Source organism: Falco biarmicus, chromosome 4 (assembly GCF_023638135.1).
Source record: "Falco biarmicus isolate bFalBia1 chromosome 4, bFalBia1.pri, whole genome shotgun sequence".
In the NCBI taxonomy this organism is placed as follows: Eukaryota; Metazoa; Chordata; class Aves; order Falconiformes; family Falconidae; genus Falco; species Falco biarmicus.
In genome coordinates, this window is record NC_079291.1 from 32,376,999 (window position 1) to 32,394,815 (window position 17,817).

The 17,817-nt window shown below is 39.9% G+C and overlaps 1 protein-coding gene across 2 annotated transcripts in view; it reads left to right on the plus strand.

The window, feature by feature from the left end:
- Positions 1-7,658: 7,658 nt before the first annotated feature.
- The window catches only part of VWDE (von Willebrand factor D and EGF domains), a 44,099-nt gene continuing 33,940 nt past the window's right edge, over positions 7,659-17,817 (plus strand). Inside the window, exons 1-3 of one of the 2 annotated variants that reach the window (XM_056338267.1) lie at positions 7,659-7,791; positions 12,874-13,058; positions 15,880-16,111. In XM_056338267.1, the coding sequence (XP_056194242.1) occupies positions 7,704-7,791; positions 12,874-13,058; positions 15,880-16,111 (505 nt within the window). In that variant the 5' untranslated portion in view covers positions 7,659-7,703. Of the gene's footprint in view, positions 7,792-12,873; positions 13,059-14,054; positions 16,112-17,817 lie in introns of those variants that run through there. The other variant, XM_056338266.1, reaches the window with a different exon arrangement.

Sequence of the window (17,817 nt, forward strand, 5' to 3'; positions counted from 1 at the left end):
TGAACAAACTTGCTGACAGGAAGATCAGGCAACCATGAAAGAGGTCCAGAGGGATCCACTAAGCACTCAAGGGACTGTTTTCAGTCCCTGCTAACAAGCTTACGATCTGTAGTGATAGCCAAAACTATCCACAGGAAGGTATGAGGAGATAATGAATCAGACAGAAACCAAACCAAACCAAACCAAACCAAATGAAAGCAGTTAATAATTTCCTTGCAGCAGGGAACCGGTTGAGACCATTGCTCGCTCGCTCTCTATTTTGTGGGTCATGTCTGTACTGCAGGGTATCTCATTAACAATGGGACTTGAAGAAAAATCTTTCCTCACCTCAAATATTGTGGTTTAACATTGAAAGTATGAGGAAAACACCACAACCTAGATCTCAGAGATAGTAGTACCACCTTGCCTCTTTATCGTCAGTTTCTACAGAGATTCTAGTAAATAAAGTTTCTGTGCAGAGTGTTTACGGAATCTATATGTTGTAATTTTTTTTAATTATTATTATTATTATTATCATTATCATTATTATTATTTATTATTATTATTATTATTATTATTATTATTATTAGTTTTGTTTAGGAAACACTTTACACTGATAAACTTGTCCACTTCAGTCAGAAAATGTGGGAAAGGAAATAAAGTATAAATCTGATAAACCTGTAAAATGATTAACAGACCTGATGCTGGAAGCTTTGCTGTGATTTCAGTGCCTGGCAGTTGAATGGTCCTCCTTTCCTTGGATACAGAAGTGTGTCCAGGGGCACTGAAACAAGCCATAGGAACTACATATGTTGATCCCAACCTGCATTGGTGTGATTGGATATGTTGTTAGTAGCTTGGCTTTTTCTCCCTTCAGATGCCCATGACTGATCTGATTCAGAAATACTAATCTGAAATTTTCAGGCTGACTCCCACTTTAGTTGATGTTGGCTTGCAACTTATCTCCATTTCCCCCCTGTACTGCTTCCTAGAATTACCTGGGCAGAATTCTTTTCCCATACTATTTACATCTCAGCTTCTCTCAGCCTTGCACTTACTCCACCTTTTCATTTTAGGATGCATTTTTACAACTCCAAAGTTGTAAGGGTCCATAAGCACATTTAATCTTAAATTCAGTGTCTGCCAGAAGTCAATTAAATTATTTATCAACTAAGCCATCAATTTCTTACAAGATAAGGGCAACAAGAGAGAGAAAAGGTATGGATTCACAAGCCATCTGAAGTTTCCCATGTAAATCTGGCAATGGTTAGGTAGCTGCTTGCCTTGTTATTTTATGTATCCCTTTTTCTATACTTTCACCACTTGCTGAAGATTAAGAACATAAGAAAACTCAAACCATATGGCTCAGTACCAGTGCCTGAGAGTGACCAATACCATATTGGTTAAAGAAACAGAACACACAATTTAAATGATTCCTTGTCTTGTTCTCAATTTTCTCCAGGCTGATATTTAGGGCTTCCTGAGCCAGACAATGCATCATGTTTAACACTTCTTGAAATTAATAGCCCTCAGAATAATTCAGTGTAATTAATTTAGCACCAGGTTTTTAAATCTGGTGTTATACTGAAATAATATTGTAGTGGATTTTCACATTGTTTGTTTTTTTAGAAATCCAACTAGCAATGCTATCTTGCATAATTTTGTAAAATAGTTTTTGAACATTTTGTTTATTACTACTTCAAAAGGAGGTCTGTGCCTTTTTTCTGTGTCAATAGATTTCTGTCAGATCAAGTCATGATCTGTTCTTTTAAGTATTATAAAACCCAATGGTGTTAACCTAAAAATTCAGATGGCCAAACCCTCACCCAAAGAGTGAGAAGTTAACAGGGCACCAGGCAGAGATTGTCCTCCCAGTTTCTTCAAATTACAGATGATAAAAAACATTTTCATAATTTGCTGTGCCAAGAAAGTGCTATCTGCAGTGAGTTATCCTACTCCTATCCAAGAAAAAGATACAATTTTATCTGGGGAACAGATAGGAAACTTATTTTCCATTGGTGTGAGGCAGGGGGAATCCGTATTCCTCTAAATACTTGTTTAAAGCATCAACAAAGCCCAATGGAAAAATGGAGAGGAGGGGAAAAATCACATTGCTGTCTGTGAGGACACTTCTCAGTTTCTTCTTTTGTATAAAAATACACATGAAAACAGGAATTCTGGGTGAAAGCCTCAGCAAAAATCAGTGCAACTCCACCCAGCTAAAGCTAATTGATGATCTGTGCTTCTGCTTCTTTAGAGTACATCTTGCTTTTACCACCCCACCCTTTATCAAATAAACAAATATTTCCTTTCTCTACAGTGCAGGCAAAGGCTTAAGGAAAGACACAGCCTAACTTAGCGCAGGGGTAAAAGCCCAAGAAACACTATTTACGTGCTTCCCTCCTATTATGAATCTCAGCTGTGAACTCTCCTTGAGTCAAGGACCAGACTTTTTCATAAAACAAAGCCAACGAATGTGCTTTTTCTGCTTTGGTGAATGCATCCTTTTTTTGCAAAGCTAGCCACAGTTTATCTATTTGTATATTCAGTGTTATCAGATAGCTACTGAATATGGATAGACTGTACCTCTTATCAGGGGTGCCATGTCTGTCCAAATGGACACAGCCAGATTTGGCTGCTCAGTGATCTTACTGACTCGCGACCCGGTAAGCTGGTCCCACATATAGGGTAAAAGCAAGGAGGAGAAATAATAGGCCCAGAAAGAAAGAACATAGTTCTCAGCACTAGGGTGTGGAAGGTTTGATCGTAAATCCCATTTCTTCTTGAGGTATTTCACTAAAACACATTTTAGTCTTTACATGACCAAAAGCTTTGATGCTAACAAAGGTAATCGGAGAATTTGAGAAAAAAATTCCATTGTTTTTCATCATCTGAATAAGTTATATATTTTAAGAATGTATTTTCTCATCTGCATTTTAGAAGAGCACATAATTTGGTCAAGACTTTCACTTAGTAATGTTAATTTTTATTTCACAAATATAAAAAAATAGCAGTGCAAATACAAATAGGCTAATGTCAGTAAGACTAAGAGTATGAAGTACATGGTTACCCATAAGATCAGTGCTTTGGACCTTACTCAAGTAGCATTTATTCTATATAGGCTAAAGAATGAAGTCTATATTTTCCTACTTTTTAGAATTGCAACTAAGCAAGCTGTACACACGCAAAGGGAAACAGCATGGGAGACAGAACAAATAAATAGTTGAGAGCTGTAGCACAGGCAACTGAGCAATGTAATTACGTGTCAGTGCCACAGTTCAGTATGGTAAAACAAAGATTATTCCATCAATATTCCACTAGCCAAGGGACTTTCCAGACTTCAAAATATTCTGAGTAAATACAGCTGATAGACCTTTGAGTTAAGTTTCAAGTCACAATGTAATACAGAGAATCATAAGAGTGTAAGGGGTTGATCCAAAGACAATTGAAGGTAATGGAAAGCCTACCACTGATTTTATTTGGCTGTTAATAACTCCTGGAGATAGATTTCCTACGATTTATATTAAAATTCATGCTGCTTATCCAAGCCAAATTACATTAGGTTTTTACACTGAAGTCCTTTACCACATAAGTCAAATATAGTATATACAAGAGGTCAATTATGAAAGAGAATTAGGAGCTAAAACATACTCAAGATGTCATTACTTCTGAAAGCTAAACAGACTGTCAACGCTGAGTACATTTACATGGCAGTTTAAAAAATACCCTCTACAAATTTTAAAAGCATTGTGCAAAACAAATGCCACTCAAAAGCCATGCAGTTTTCAGAAAAAGCCACCAGTATAATAAACACGAGTAAATTTAACCTCTTGTAATGCTGTAATGTTGGCCACAGAATGACTGAAATAAATAAATGCATATGATCATTACTAGTTCTTTGTTTCTATATATTTGGTGTCAAAGATAGGAATGGGGGATAGAATCAAATATCTCACTCTGAACTGGAACTAGCAATGTGTCTTAGAGTGTCTTCCTAGTGATGTTTCAGGATATTCGTTTCAGAGCTGTTAAACCATGTTTTTAAATCAAATGAACCTTAGCTATGTTAAAAGTCACACAACCCGCAATTTGAAAGGAAGATTGGAATTTGACTTTAAGGACAGAATTGATTAGATTAGACAAAGAATGTTAACAATTTGTTGTTTCAAAAAGGAGTTCACTTACCATTCACATACATGAACAGGCACAATAGAAAAGAAATTATTTACACAAACAGAAAGAACTAAAAACATTAAAAGGCAAGTGCCAGAGAACTCATCCATCTCTGATGCTTTTGGATCTGCCCAGAGCCGTGGGCTCTCTCTCAGCCATCTGCTCCTTACAGGAAGGGTGTTATCTGCTGAAGGCAACTCTTTCCAAGGATTCAGCACTTGGCATTACTACAATAACCCTTTGAAGCTTTGCAGGGAAATTTCTCCCAGCTTCCAAGTTCTGCTCGCAGCTTTATTTGGAGTTATCATCCGTGTTCTGTCTCTGCACAGATAACAAATACAGCAACATAGGTTTAAAGGGCTTATTCAGATTTACCTTGCCTACAATACAGAGAGGCTTAATGGTACAACACAGAGGATTCAGCTAAAGAAATAATTATTCATACTCTTAGCTACACAGTTTGCAAGAAAAGGCATATAATAAATCGGATATTTTGGGCAAATTTAGCTTAATCAGAATCGTCTCTAAATGTTTAGTTTACAAAATATTGCTAAGAACCTCTAACTGTCAGAGCTAGGGATTCATTGTTCAGGACAGCATCCACCCACCCAGCTGCTGCTCCCAGCCCTCAACCCCTGCTTCCTCTCTCGTGGGCCAGCATTCACACTAATTACTTGTTATTCAAAGTAACCTACCACAAGCACTGCCTTTTCTCTAGGTGATCCCCTTATTTACCTTTATGTTTAGGGCTTGGATACAACTACAAAAAACATTCATGGCTTTGTCTGAAGCCAAATACTTCTAAAACTCAAAGGTGATTTCTCATTTCCAGTTCATACCTGAAGAGCGACACACACATATTTGTTAATGTACACATTTTGGCAAACACTGCAGATTGCTCCTCCTGACTCAGTTACCTAAAATACATAAGGCTATATTACACCTTTGTCTTTAATCAGCCTGCTATCCACTTGCCTGCTGCCCACTCTAGACTCTTCCCCCAAATGTAATTTAACACCACCTTGTTAAATACTGTATAAGACATGTATTTAATATATATAATAAGTCCATGGTATAAGGTGCACTGTTACAGGGATCACACTAGCATGCTGGCAATAGAAGTGACAGACAAAGTAAGAAGTTGCTACATTGGCTGTGCTCCTGAAAGTTCCCTTTCCTCTCTTTCACATTTTTCCTGGCATTCCTGTTAAACACACACTAGAACTGCACAGTCACAAACTTAAGCAGATAACCATTAAACCAGAACAAGCTAGCTGCAGCACCAAGCAGAGCCACCTTTACTTTTACCTGATTTTTTAAACTTCTGCAATTACCCTATTTTCAGCATTGCCCAAATCCCTGTTCCTTGTCATCCAACACGTCTGTTTTCTCTGAGTTATCACTATGCTCTTCCCTCCCTAATAAGTCAGTTCTGAGTCAGCAAAAGCACTTCTACTTAGGCTTTGTTCAAAAAACCCCATTTAGATAATTCATAGACAAAATTTAAGAATCCATCTTAAAATATTTAAAAGCTTTACTGAACAGACTGAGATTACTAAACTGGAAGTTAGCCTTGCAATAATTTTCAAAATGAAACTTGCATCTGTCTTTCTTCACTGTTATTCATAAAATCCACTCTGGGAAATTCTGCTCTGTGCTGCAATGTCTAGTACTGAAAACAATGTTCCCTGTGTCATGTTTTTAGTTGAACTTTAAACTAGTCACAAAGTGATGACTTAAACTTCATAATCATTTACAGTACCTTAAATTCTTCCTCCATTTGAGAGTCTTGTTTTTTTCTCCCAAGCATCCTGCTACTTAATAATATGCACATACAAAATTGTAGTTTGACTTCATATTCCATCGTAAGTGAATGAGGTGTTTTCAGTAGTGCAAACGGATTTTACATAGCCTATGATTTACTTAATTAAAACTATGTAAATTACTGTCTAACACTTTCTGAAAAGGAACATGATGGAAAGACCTATACTTCTACTATAAGCATGAGGCTACCCTAGAATTACTTTCATTTTTCATAAATCCACTCTTGCTGACACAACTCTGTCACCGTGAGCACTGAGTACTACTTTTGGCAAGCTGGCAGCTCTTTTAACCACAAGATGCTCTTGCTCTGCTGGCACCGTAAGAGGCTACAAGGCTGATAGTAGCAGAGGGAGCTGGTAGAGGAGAACCAGTGCAGAAAAGATGAAAAGTATCTCTACTCCAACAGCTGTTATTGCCACCTCTTTCAGCCTCCTGCATGATCCATGATGAAAGGTGTTAATCCTGCTGTAAATACCACTCCATCATGACTAGCAGGGGTCAAAGAAGTAGCTTGGTGTTTAAATTTTGTCAAAGCTTCTCACATCCCTCTTTCTAGGGCCTTATTTTGTAACTTGTTTTGTAAAATACCTCTTTCTTTTTGTCTTCTTTATAAACACTCAAGCTGTGCCAGCAATTCCTTTTAAAAACTGTCATCATGGAGCTGAACTACTTGCAATAAAGAAGCTGGGGGTGTGTGAGCAAAAGAGGGCTGAGGTCACCCACACAAGGCTGCTGTGTCTCTGCCTTGACTCCAAGCCCTGATACCTCCTTCTGCAGGGAAACCTGCTCTGCAAAGAGCCGCCCAGGGCAGTACCTCCTGGAAGCAGGCCTCACTGAACATTTTACCCTTGCAGCTGTTCAGTGGATGGCAGTAGGCTGTGTTTTAGTGTCTGCAACTTTCATTTTTTTTATTTCGGTCTACAGATCCTACAGAGAATGTGAAACATTTCTGTGGACCGATGTACACCTTAGTGTGTGCGAAGGTCAGCGTGTGCACAACCTCAGGCCTACAAAGAAAATTACCGGCACTACCAAATTGTAAATACTGTGGTTTTACCTCTTTGTCCTCTGCTAGATACTTTTGGAGAGGAGCATCTCCCAGCAAGCCTTGAAAACTGCGTGCTTGAAACTCTTTTTAAGTATTTGCTAAGCTCCTTCTGCATTAATTGTATCAAACATGGCAGGCTGCAATTGTTTCTAAAGCTGAAGTATAAAATGCTCTTGGTGATCTAAGGAAATGACCAAAGGATTCACAGCAAACAATGTGAAACTATTTGAATCTGCATTTTACCGCACATTAGAAAATAAATACAATCCAGGGCCAGAGGACAGAAGGGCATTGCTCTTCCACCACACGGGACAGATCTGGGTCCGTCAGGGGCACCGAAAAGCATCCTCTTCACCGAGGCAAGAACCACCGAGCGTGTCGTTCGCTTTCTTGCAGAACGCCTCCCCGGCGGAGCAGCGGGGCGGGGGGTGCCCGGGGCCCAAGCCCCTCTCGCCGTGCGCGGGCACATGCCGCAGCCGCCGGCCAAGCGCCATGCGCCGGGCGCGGAGCCCCCACCGCGACCCCCGGCGGGGCCGGGCCGGGGCCGGCAGGGAGGCGGGCGGAGGGCGGAGGGCCGGGCCCCGGCGAGGACCCCCGAGGGAGGGGCTGCACTAAGGCGCGGGTGGGCGCCCGGAGCCGCCAGAGGGGCGCGGAGCCAGCGGAGCGGCGCGGCGGGGCCATGCCGGGGGCCGCCCCCGGAGCCCGCCGCCTCTGGCTCTGCGCGGCCGTGCTGGCGTGCCTGGCGGCGGCGAGGCCCCGCCAGCGAGGTAAGCGGCGCCGGGCCGGCACCGGGGGGAGAGCGGCTGCGGGCGGGGGATCGCCGCCGGCCGCTGAGGGGAGGGCGCGGGGGCGGGCGGCTGGCTGCTCCGGGCGGGCGGCGCAGGGAGGGCAGCGCTCGCCCCCAGTCTCGCCGGGGGCTGGCGCAGGCCCCGGGCCGGCAGCGCTCGCCGGGTCGGATGCTGGGCAGCGGCTCGGGGCCGGTGCCGCCCCGGTGCCCCCGGCTTTCCAGCCCGGTCGTTACACGGAGCTGTTCCCCCCGGAAGAGGCTTCGCTGCCTGCACGGGCAGCGCTGCGGCTGTGGCGGCACCTGCGGGGGGACCCGCGCGGTGCGCAGCTCAGCGCAGGGCGGGTGGCGCGCCCGCTGCCCCGGCTGGGAGGGAGTGCGTGAGTGCCCCGGCTGGGAGGGAGTGCGTGAGTGCCCCGGCTGGGAGGGAGTGCCCCGGCTGGGAGTGCCCCGGCGCCCCTCGCCGGGCAGCGCTGCCAAACGCTGTGCAGAACCTCCGCAAAAGCCGTGTCTGCGTCGTTTCCGATTTCTGGGAGAAGTAACACATAAGGAGTCGGTAACAGCGTATTACATTGACAACTACTAGAAAATTTTCTATAAGCATCTATTTTACGGGTTTTTAAAGGTTACGCAGCTATTTACTGCCTTTACAAATCACCCCTGAGGGTGTGGACGTGAGTGGTTAAAAAACTATTTTAAGACCTGCTCAGATAAGGTTTGTAATAAAGACTTCTTAGTGTGTGCATGTTGATTTTGTTTTCTTCGTTGCGCCGTGTGTAGGAGTGTTCATGTGTCCAATTGCACTGCAATGCTGTCGTCACTACGCTCGTGATCGTGTTCTTTTATATGTCTCATCCAAGTAAATGGTATCTTTTAGGCAAATAGTTGCAGTAATTTTTTGCATTTTGCTTTAAAAGTGTTACCCTAAATAATTATTTCAGGATAGCTTCTTCCAAAAAGTGAACTTCTTTATGTTTCAGTATTTTGGAAGAATTTAAATCCACAGATGCACCTGAGCACTTCTATTAAATGCAGCCCTAGTTCTAATTTCTGCCTTGGGATGTTCATACGCCGCATCCTTGGCAGTCAGTAGATGCAAGAAAAAGCACGTTCAGGATCAGAGTGGGCGCTGACTGATGGCACTATTTGTTTATCTGTAGTCATTTGCCAGACCTTGGCCTTTGGGCAGCCGGAGATACAAATGGATAAGCTCTTGGTACCTGAGGAACTGAGCTGCCTGCCCTGCCACTCGGCCCTTGCCCACCTGTATTCTGCGAGTGGCTCCTTTTCCCGTCTCTACTCAGGGTTGCACCCAGCAGTCCTCAGTCCCTGACTGCTCCATAGTGCTGGAAACACTATGGACAGGTGGAAAATTATCGACTTCTCTCTGCACATGGATTGGAACAGAGATGTGAACAGGGAATTGAAAAGTCCTTCCTTTGTGGAACTTGTTTTCCACCTTGGTGACTCTGAGGCAGTCGTCAGGAGCCACTTCAATATCTCTTTGTGGAAAATGACCTCCTGTGTTGATTTCAAGAAACTCGTTGACTTTTGGTTAAGGTGTGGTGTTCAGAGTACTTGTTACCTGACCTACTTTGTGGTAGTCATGATACAAATCCCAATGTGTTGGCAGAGATTTTTTTTGTCTTTATCTCTCCCAGAAGGCTTGTCTTCTGGCAGAGAGCTATCCTTGTGTTTAAGATGTTGCAGAAGTCCAATTGTTTTCTGGCTTAGGATCACATTTCTCACTCTCTGGCAGGACCAAATAGGTCTTAGATGGATCCAGGCAAAGCTCACTGCATTAATCCCGAAGACGTTCAGGAAAAAGCAAATACAGCATCAAATTCTTCCTGGCATGTAGAGCGCCATATACAGTATATAGGGTGTCTGTGGAAGGAAGCACAGAATGTGATAAGTAAACTCAAATTCTAGAGAAACACCTGCGTATTTTCCCAAGACAGATTGCTTTTTCAGCAGACAGTATGTAGTGTCTGGACCCCCAAATAAAATGGGAGAGTTTCACTTTTTAGAAATAAGTCTCTCCTCATAGCCTGTCGTGTGTGTTTCCGCTAAGTTAAACCAGTGGTGCACTATCTACAAAGGAGGCTGAATTTCATGGTCTTAATTCTCAAGTATTCACTTGTGTATTATTTACTTAGAATTTTAGTATTCTAAGTATTTTAAATTGAAGTTATTAAATCACTAATACATTTGAAGGTCCAAAAAGAAGTAATTAAAAAGAATACTCCCATATATATGGAAAAAATTCTATCAAGAGTAATCATGCTTAAATGATAAATTCTGTTAAAACTAGCATGTTTTTTCCATTTTGTGTCAGAACATGTCAGAATATTTTGAGACTGTGGATGAAGTCAAGTCAACAGTAGCACATACATCTTCCCATACTTTAATGTTCCTGCTATACTAGGCAGAGTTGTTGGGTAAGCTTGCTCTATAGGTAAGCCTCCTTAGCACTTTCAAGTTATTAGACCCGGTTTTCAGTTCCTGATTTGACTGAATTGACTCATTGGGTTGAAAATCGCTGGGTATTAGACACAGGCAAAGCTTATCTGAAGCATTACGGCAAAACTGGTATTTGTCATTCTGAGAATGAAGTTTGAAAGAATGCTTATATCAACGTTGGTTTTTTAATACATTTTGAATAAGGATATAATGATTTCAGGGGAAGATTTAGCCAACTCCCCTCTTAAATGCCTGTGATTTGATCACATCTGGTCTGCAGGAGTAACTTTTTCACAGAGAACACAACATTCATTTCTTGTGTATGTGCCCATAAATATGACATTTCTATTTGTTTCTGGTGTTGCTAGAGTTAGTCAGCACATCAGTTACACTCAGATGTGTAATAAAATATTTTAATTTGTGTTATTGATGATGGCAGTTATTTTCAGTAGTCTTGCAGAATGGGTAAGGAAAAGAAAAAAAAATAATCAACCAGTGTTACGCAACATGAGGTTTTAGCATACTTCTGAAAAGGAAGAAAGAATACACAAAGAGCTGGGTGACATTTTAAAGTGATGTGCGTAATAGTAAGAAACTTATAATTTGATCTTTAGTAGGTTTTATAACCCTATTACAAGTGAGTACAGTCAGCTGTTTTAAAGATCTGTCAAATGATGATCTAAATAAACTGTGAAGGAAAAGAAAATAAAGATTTGTTTCATGTCTGCCTTGATTTATTAATGGAAAAGGTAACAGATATTAATAGTTTCAGGAATGATTTAGTTACAGTAGAGAAAACTGACAAGGGTGCTCTATGAAAGGGAGAATTCCAATAAAAAATAGAAGACAGGAGGAAACTTTTACCATGGTTCATAAACTGCTTGTGGTGTAGCTTGCTTAGAAAACATTTCAATAACACACATGGCTGACTTGTGATTCTTCAAGGGCTTTTCTTCAAATTCCAATGAAGGATAAATTCTCAATAAGGTCAACTTGTAGGGACACGAATAGCCTACAGGCTACTACTACAAGCAACTCAGAAGCACAGCGGTGGCACAGTCAATCACATTGACTTCCATCTGCCCTTAGAGGATAGAAGATAAAGCTATTGTTACCCGCCTGGGTAGCCTAAAGCCATATCAGATTAAATCTTGCGGTTTTGAAAGACTGCAGGATTCTTACACAGTGCTTGAAAGAGAGGAGGTCTATTCTTTCACTGGGGCATCTTCTCCATTTAAAGGAGGGCAGTTACCTGATTTTGAAACTGTTTTATAATTGTGGTAATTTGGACAATGACATTAAAAATGTGGAATATGGTGCATTATTGCAGGTTTTGAACCAATATATGTTTTTATAAGTGACATAATTACACCAGGCAAAATAACAGGACAAAAAACCTGGGAGCGAAACCTGAATATCAGAGTATTAATATTCAAAATGTAAGATTATAGAGCTTTGCTTACAGCTGCATTTTTAAAATTCATTAGTAGCATAGTAGAGGCAAGCATTAACTGTGTCATTTAATATAACCTGAAATTCTGTTCACAGTCAGCATCAGCTGGTATCCATTTTTAAAAGCAAGGTAGATGGATAGATACATTTTAAATGCCATTTATTTATAAACATTCTCCTACTTTTATTTTCCCCTACTTTCACTTCCCAAGCATTTTCCTGAGCAAGAAAATACTGAAGTATTTCAGTATTTCACTACGTTGCACGCAAATATGCCATCAGCCAGAACTTCTATTGTCACTGTCTTTGACAGGAGTCATTTCAGTTGCCAGATCAGACTCAGAAATACTGGTATTTGCTACTTTATTTCTGAATGAGTCTCCATTTTTTTTAAAAAAAAAAAAGTCATAAAGACCTCTTCAGATTCTGATCCTTTGTTTTATCTATCATCCGTTTTGAGATTTATTTTCTTTTGAGGCCACATAGTCACCTAGATGTCCAAAAATGTGTTTGATAATTTGTATTTACTTTATTAAAATTTAGCATCTGAGTCCTGCAAATTGACTTAAAATGCGTAACTAAATACCTACCCATTTCCAGACACACTTTTGCTGTGATCTGCACATATACATGCAAACTGTATGCAGTTACTTCTCATCTGTTTGAGGGTTTTCTTAATCTCACGCATAGGAACCCTGTAAAGTGGTAGCCTATTTACAAAAGGCCTTTGGATAATACTTACTTCTTTTGTGGTAAGATTTTGATCCTCTCATATATCTGACACCCCATTTTTAATCAGGTTGTTAGGTTTCATAAACATCAGTAGAACTAGAAAGTCAAAATCTGGAGAGAAAGTATAAACATATTCCTTGCCACTGTTTTTAATCTAGAGTAAATGCCTGATGTGGTTATTACTTTGCATTTTTTGTCCACTTTAAGAAGTGGAAGTTTCCACATGATGAAGTCTTTTAAATTTAGAGTGTTAATATACCTATTTGTTGTTGCTAAGACTTCGGTATTTTTTTCAGTAAAAGTAGCTTCACATCATATTGCGATACATCCTTATTTTCCTATTAAAAATTCTCAACATCTTTTCTAACATACTTGTTAGGCATTCCATCTTGATACTCACAATACTCTTGTTCCACAGTTCTTGAATGCTCTCCTGGTGGACATCAGATCCTGCAGAGCCCTTACCGAAGCACTGAGTTTGATTCATCCCACCTCCAACAATCAGCTATTCAGGATTTAATATGTGACCATTCCCTAACACCAGGATGGTATCGCTTTTTGATTTTTGATAAGCCTGCTGAGATGCCAACCAAGTGTGTGGAGGTATTGTTACAACTAATTTTATTATGAGAAATACATATTTTTCTTCAGAATTTTTCAGTAGGATAGGTATAAAAAAAAGAATACCGTTAGGGAGACTGATGTGGAGGAATACTGAGTACCTATTCTCTCTAAATACTTGAGTATATTAAAATGTGTTAGCTGGATAATTAAGTCTTAAGCATTGAAAATTGTATGCTGAGTGGGCAATAGGAGAGGATGATAAATTACATCCCTTTTAGAGTACTACCGTGTGTAGTCACTGTGCTAAAGAAGATTTTCCCAGTGGCAGTGTAGCAGGGATATAGTGTTGTAAAGCTGCAACTTTGTGACTGTCAGTCTGTTAGGAAGGCCATGTGAAAAAGGTATAAAGTCTTGCAGCCACATGCATCCAGTAATTGTGGAGCTTTTAAAGTGATTTCTGTTTGAGGGAAGAGATTACTTCAAAAATGACTTCAACTAACAGAGCTGACGATTAGTTGCCTTGTCATCTGCAGGTCCCCTAGGACACAAGAGTTACCTGCAAAATTTATACCTTAGACTTGTAATGCTTTATTTTGGAGTGCACCAGTATTGCTGTAATTGTAATATTCTAAGGAGATACAGCACTGTAGTTTCCCATTTTAAGACATATCCTTGGTTTCAAAAAAAAAAAAAAAAGTAATGAGAATATTTTACCCGTGATTTTTCTAATGAATTGAAATTGCCTGGTCACAGTCTCTTTAAAAAGGAAAAAGAAAAGCCCAACAACAAAACACTTTTAAAATAATACAAACAGTTAAAACATACTAATCAAGTGAAATTGAGTTTATAGCAGCCACTCTTGTTTTTAAAATTATTTATTTTATTTTTTATTAAATCTTTATAGCAGTGTAAAGTCACTGAAATACCTTTAATGTGCAGCTGAGTCAAAGGCTCACTGCAGGCTGTACTGCAGAGGCTACTGTTATCCAGGCTTTTATACTGCAAAAACCTAGCAAAATGTATGATTCCCAAAGAACTTGCTTTTCATTAGATTTAATACAAACAAATGAATTAACTAGTTGTATTTTTTTCGAAATGGATAATTTAATGCAAAGAACCAGCATGATAAACCAGGGGCGGGGGAAGTTTTTCAGAACAGAGGTTAGACAGGTTAGACTAGCAAAATACCCCCTCAGATTATCTAGGAAGCTTTTAGAAATCTGACAGAAGTTCCCGGTGCTTAGTAAATATTTGGTAAAAATAGGCTACCATCCTAACACAGAAGAGTTCAGGTGATTACAGTTGGAAAGAGATTGAATCAAAACTTCAGCAAATTAAACTTACGCAGTGACATATGCTTCTTTGCATCTGTTGACAAAACAGAGACATTTATTTTGAAATCTCAAAGTCAGAACATTAAAAGCAAACTAAAATGGATGTCTTCTTGTTTGGGAAGTTTCCTCCTTTCTTTCCCTTTAGGAGAACTTTTATTATAGCTATTTAATCCTTGTCAAAGATTCAGACTATCAAACAATCCATCTCGTTTCTGTCTACTTCTCATTAATTCTTTCTGGTGTATTGGTGGTGGGCTCAAGTATTCTAGATTAAGAGAGAAAAGTGTATTTTTGAGAAGAGTAATTGCTCAATAAGTCCGCAGTAGTCTTTAGACCTCTTGGTATACTTGTTTCACTATCAAGTTAAAGAAAGGAATACTTCAGGCGATGTATGAAGGAGAAGAGGTTCTCAAAATCTCACAATTTCAAATTTGTAATTTCATGTAAGTATTTTCTGAATGCTTGCTTTAACACACTGTGTTCTGTTCTTTCTCTTCAGTTTGCTTTCTGCAGCACGTGAAAGACAGGAGGTGATCTTTAACTCATTCTGGTAACCCATGAACCAGATTCCTTCTCTGTCTTCTTTTCTCAGGATTCATTTTTCTGTATCCAACTGGTAAATCTGGTGTCTACTAAATCAGACTTACACTTCGGTTACCACGATTGGTACTACTGTTGAGTTGTGACCTGTATGGCAGCGTTGTTACCTGAAGACCTCACATAGGCACAGTGATGAGGGGTGAATGACTGTTCCCACTCCATAAGGAAAAGCACTGAACAAGGCTTTTGTTTGCCAGAGAGGGTACAACAGTCCTCTTAAATCACCCGTTGAATCAGCATGTCAATTACAGACGTTGTGAAACCCACTGCTTTGTGAACACCAAATGATTTAGGGTTGCTGTGTTTGTTACAGGGGATGCTACAAGCCTATCTATTTCTAAAGGTGGGGAACTGAAAGGCAGGGCTTTTCAGGTGTCTTGCATTTTCAGCTAGGGCTGCAAGTCGGTAACCTTGCATCATCTGGCCACATCTCAGAAGAAATCCAGGAGGTTAGATGAGCCTTCAGTCCATGTCAAAGGGCAAATAAAACGCGTCAGCTTTAGCACCTTTAGTTGATATTCCGTGTATGTATGTTCTGTGCTGTATTTGCTGTGCTCTGATAGCATTCACACAGTTACTGTAGGTTAATGGGTGTAGAGTAACTCACTAAGCCATAACAAAACTGTTAGCTTTTTGGGGCAAAACACTCAGGTGTGGCTCCCGGTTAAGCTCTTCAGGCACTAAATGATAGCCTGTCTTTAGAAACACAAATTCATTAGACTCAAAGAAGGATTTAGTCTCTTTTGTGTGTATTTGTATTCAACCTTGAGGAGGAAAGTAGGCAAGCCCTCAATTATACTATCTAAACTTGGCTAAAAGCTCATGCAGGAAGTTAATTGAATACATACCTACCTCCTGGCATTAAAGCACAGCAACAATTTGACATAGCATTAACCATTTTCTGATGTTTTTCTCTGGTGCTGAAGATGAATCATTGTGGTACTCAAGCCCCTGTCTGGTTGTCTCTGAGAGAGTCAGAATCCATGCCTCGACCTGGTGAGATGAAACAGTTAACAGCTTGTGCTACATGGCAGTTTTTCTTCAGCACTTCAAAAGACTGCTGTCTTTTCCGAATCCCTGTCAGTGTGAGAAACTGCGGAGATTTCTTTGTTTACTTACTGCAGCCCACCCAAGGATGCATGGGGTATTGTGCAGAAGGTGAGAAAATGTGTGCTCTAACTCATCTGTGTGTGTTTACAAGTGTGTTTCCCTGGTATTTGGCTGGGTGGAAATGCCTGGAAATAGTTACACAAGCTACAATTTCTTGCAGTCCTTACTTCTAAGATTGATATGATAGAAAAATGGTTTGGTACGGTAAGGTGGGTTCCCACCACCCCTTTGTAACTTACATTTAGCGCTCAGCTGTTGTTCAGAGCCCAGAAACTTAAGAATTGGATTTTTCCATATAAAGAGGTGGGTATATAAGACACTTCTAGAAGTCAAAATTCAGAGTACCTGCAATGGCAGTTATACTCTCAGATACCCATTACTGAATATGCATAGAATTATGTCAGAGAAAATTTTCTTTAAGAACTTGACCAAAATATATTTATGTCATTAGGAATATTTTTCTCACTGTATCTCTTCTATCATTTTTCTGGAGAGTATACACATCATTGCTAGAAGAATATTCAACATAGAAATGCTCTACTGATACACACTTTATTAGTGTTATAAGAACTGGAGTCCTTTTGCAGTGTCTGCTGTTGTCTTGGACCCTTGTGCTGCAAAAATGTGCTGGTGTTCACAGCTCAGAACTTCAGTACTTCATTGTTCATGCCAGATGTTTTAGATAAGTTGAGGAAGGCATGGTTAAATCCTTACAGTTATAAATACTGTGAAGTAATGACAAATTACTGTACTAAGAAATTCTTCTTAGCTCATGTACTGCACCACTACTAGCAATATTTTTCTACATCATCTACTGTATTATATGTACTGTCATATTCTCTATTACTGACTGCTTTCAAAGCAAAACTGTCAGTGGGTTTTCTGGTGCTTTATTGGCCCATGATTATACCGTTAGGTACAATTGTTAAGACATATTTTCCAAAGACTTACTGAAAGAAGAAAAATGCCAAAAATGGGACATTTCAGCATGTATGTGACTGAAGCAATGAAGAGCTCTTGCACTGTAGGACTTTGTATTTACTTTGGATGATGGTTCATGAAGAAAATAAAAATGAAGGATTAAAAAAAACTTACGTGGGGAGCTGGCATATTTTACTGCCTCAAAACAATGTAGACAAGAAACTTGTCTGGTTTGGCTCTGCTAAATACTGTGAATCTGAAGCATGTTTTAAGTTTAAAAGCCCTCTTTCAAGGTGGTGTTTACCTGCAAAGTGCACTGTACTCTTGTGCTGCTTTTTGTATCCAGGTTACCACATGTACTATGATTTCTTCATTAACACTTGATAGCTGTTAACATGTGATGCATATTTTCAAACAGTCTCTCTATGTGCTAAGGAATTAAATGTATCACTGAAGTATGGAACATCAGAATCTGCTCTTCATCGTTTTTGGTGAATGGGGTTTTCAGGGTTGCTGCTGCCTTTTTGACTTCATTTGAGTGGAGTGGCTAACCTCTTTCTACTCATGTTACAAATGCACTGGTATTTTCTTGTTTAATCAAAGTTCCACATTTTTTTTTAACACTAAAAGTACTAAACAATAGCAGTACACAAGCACTTTTTCTTAGGTCCTGTAGGAAAGATGATTTTTTCAAAGCTGATCCACACTGAATTTTGGCTGTCCAGGGTTACAGTTAATGAATAAGCATGCTTGTGTGGATTTGGGGAGTCAAATATATATATTCAAGAGAATAATTACTTTTCATTCACTAACATCTATAAATATTTGCTGGG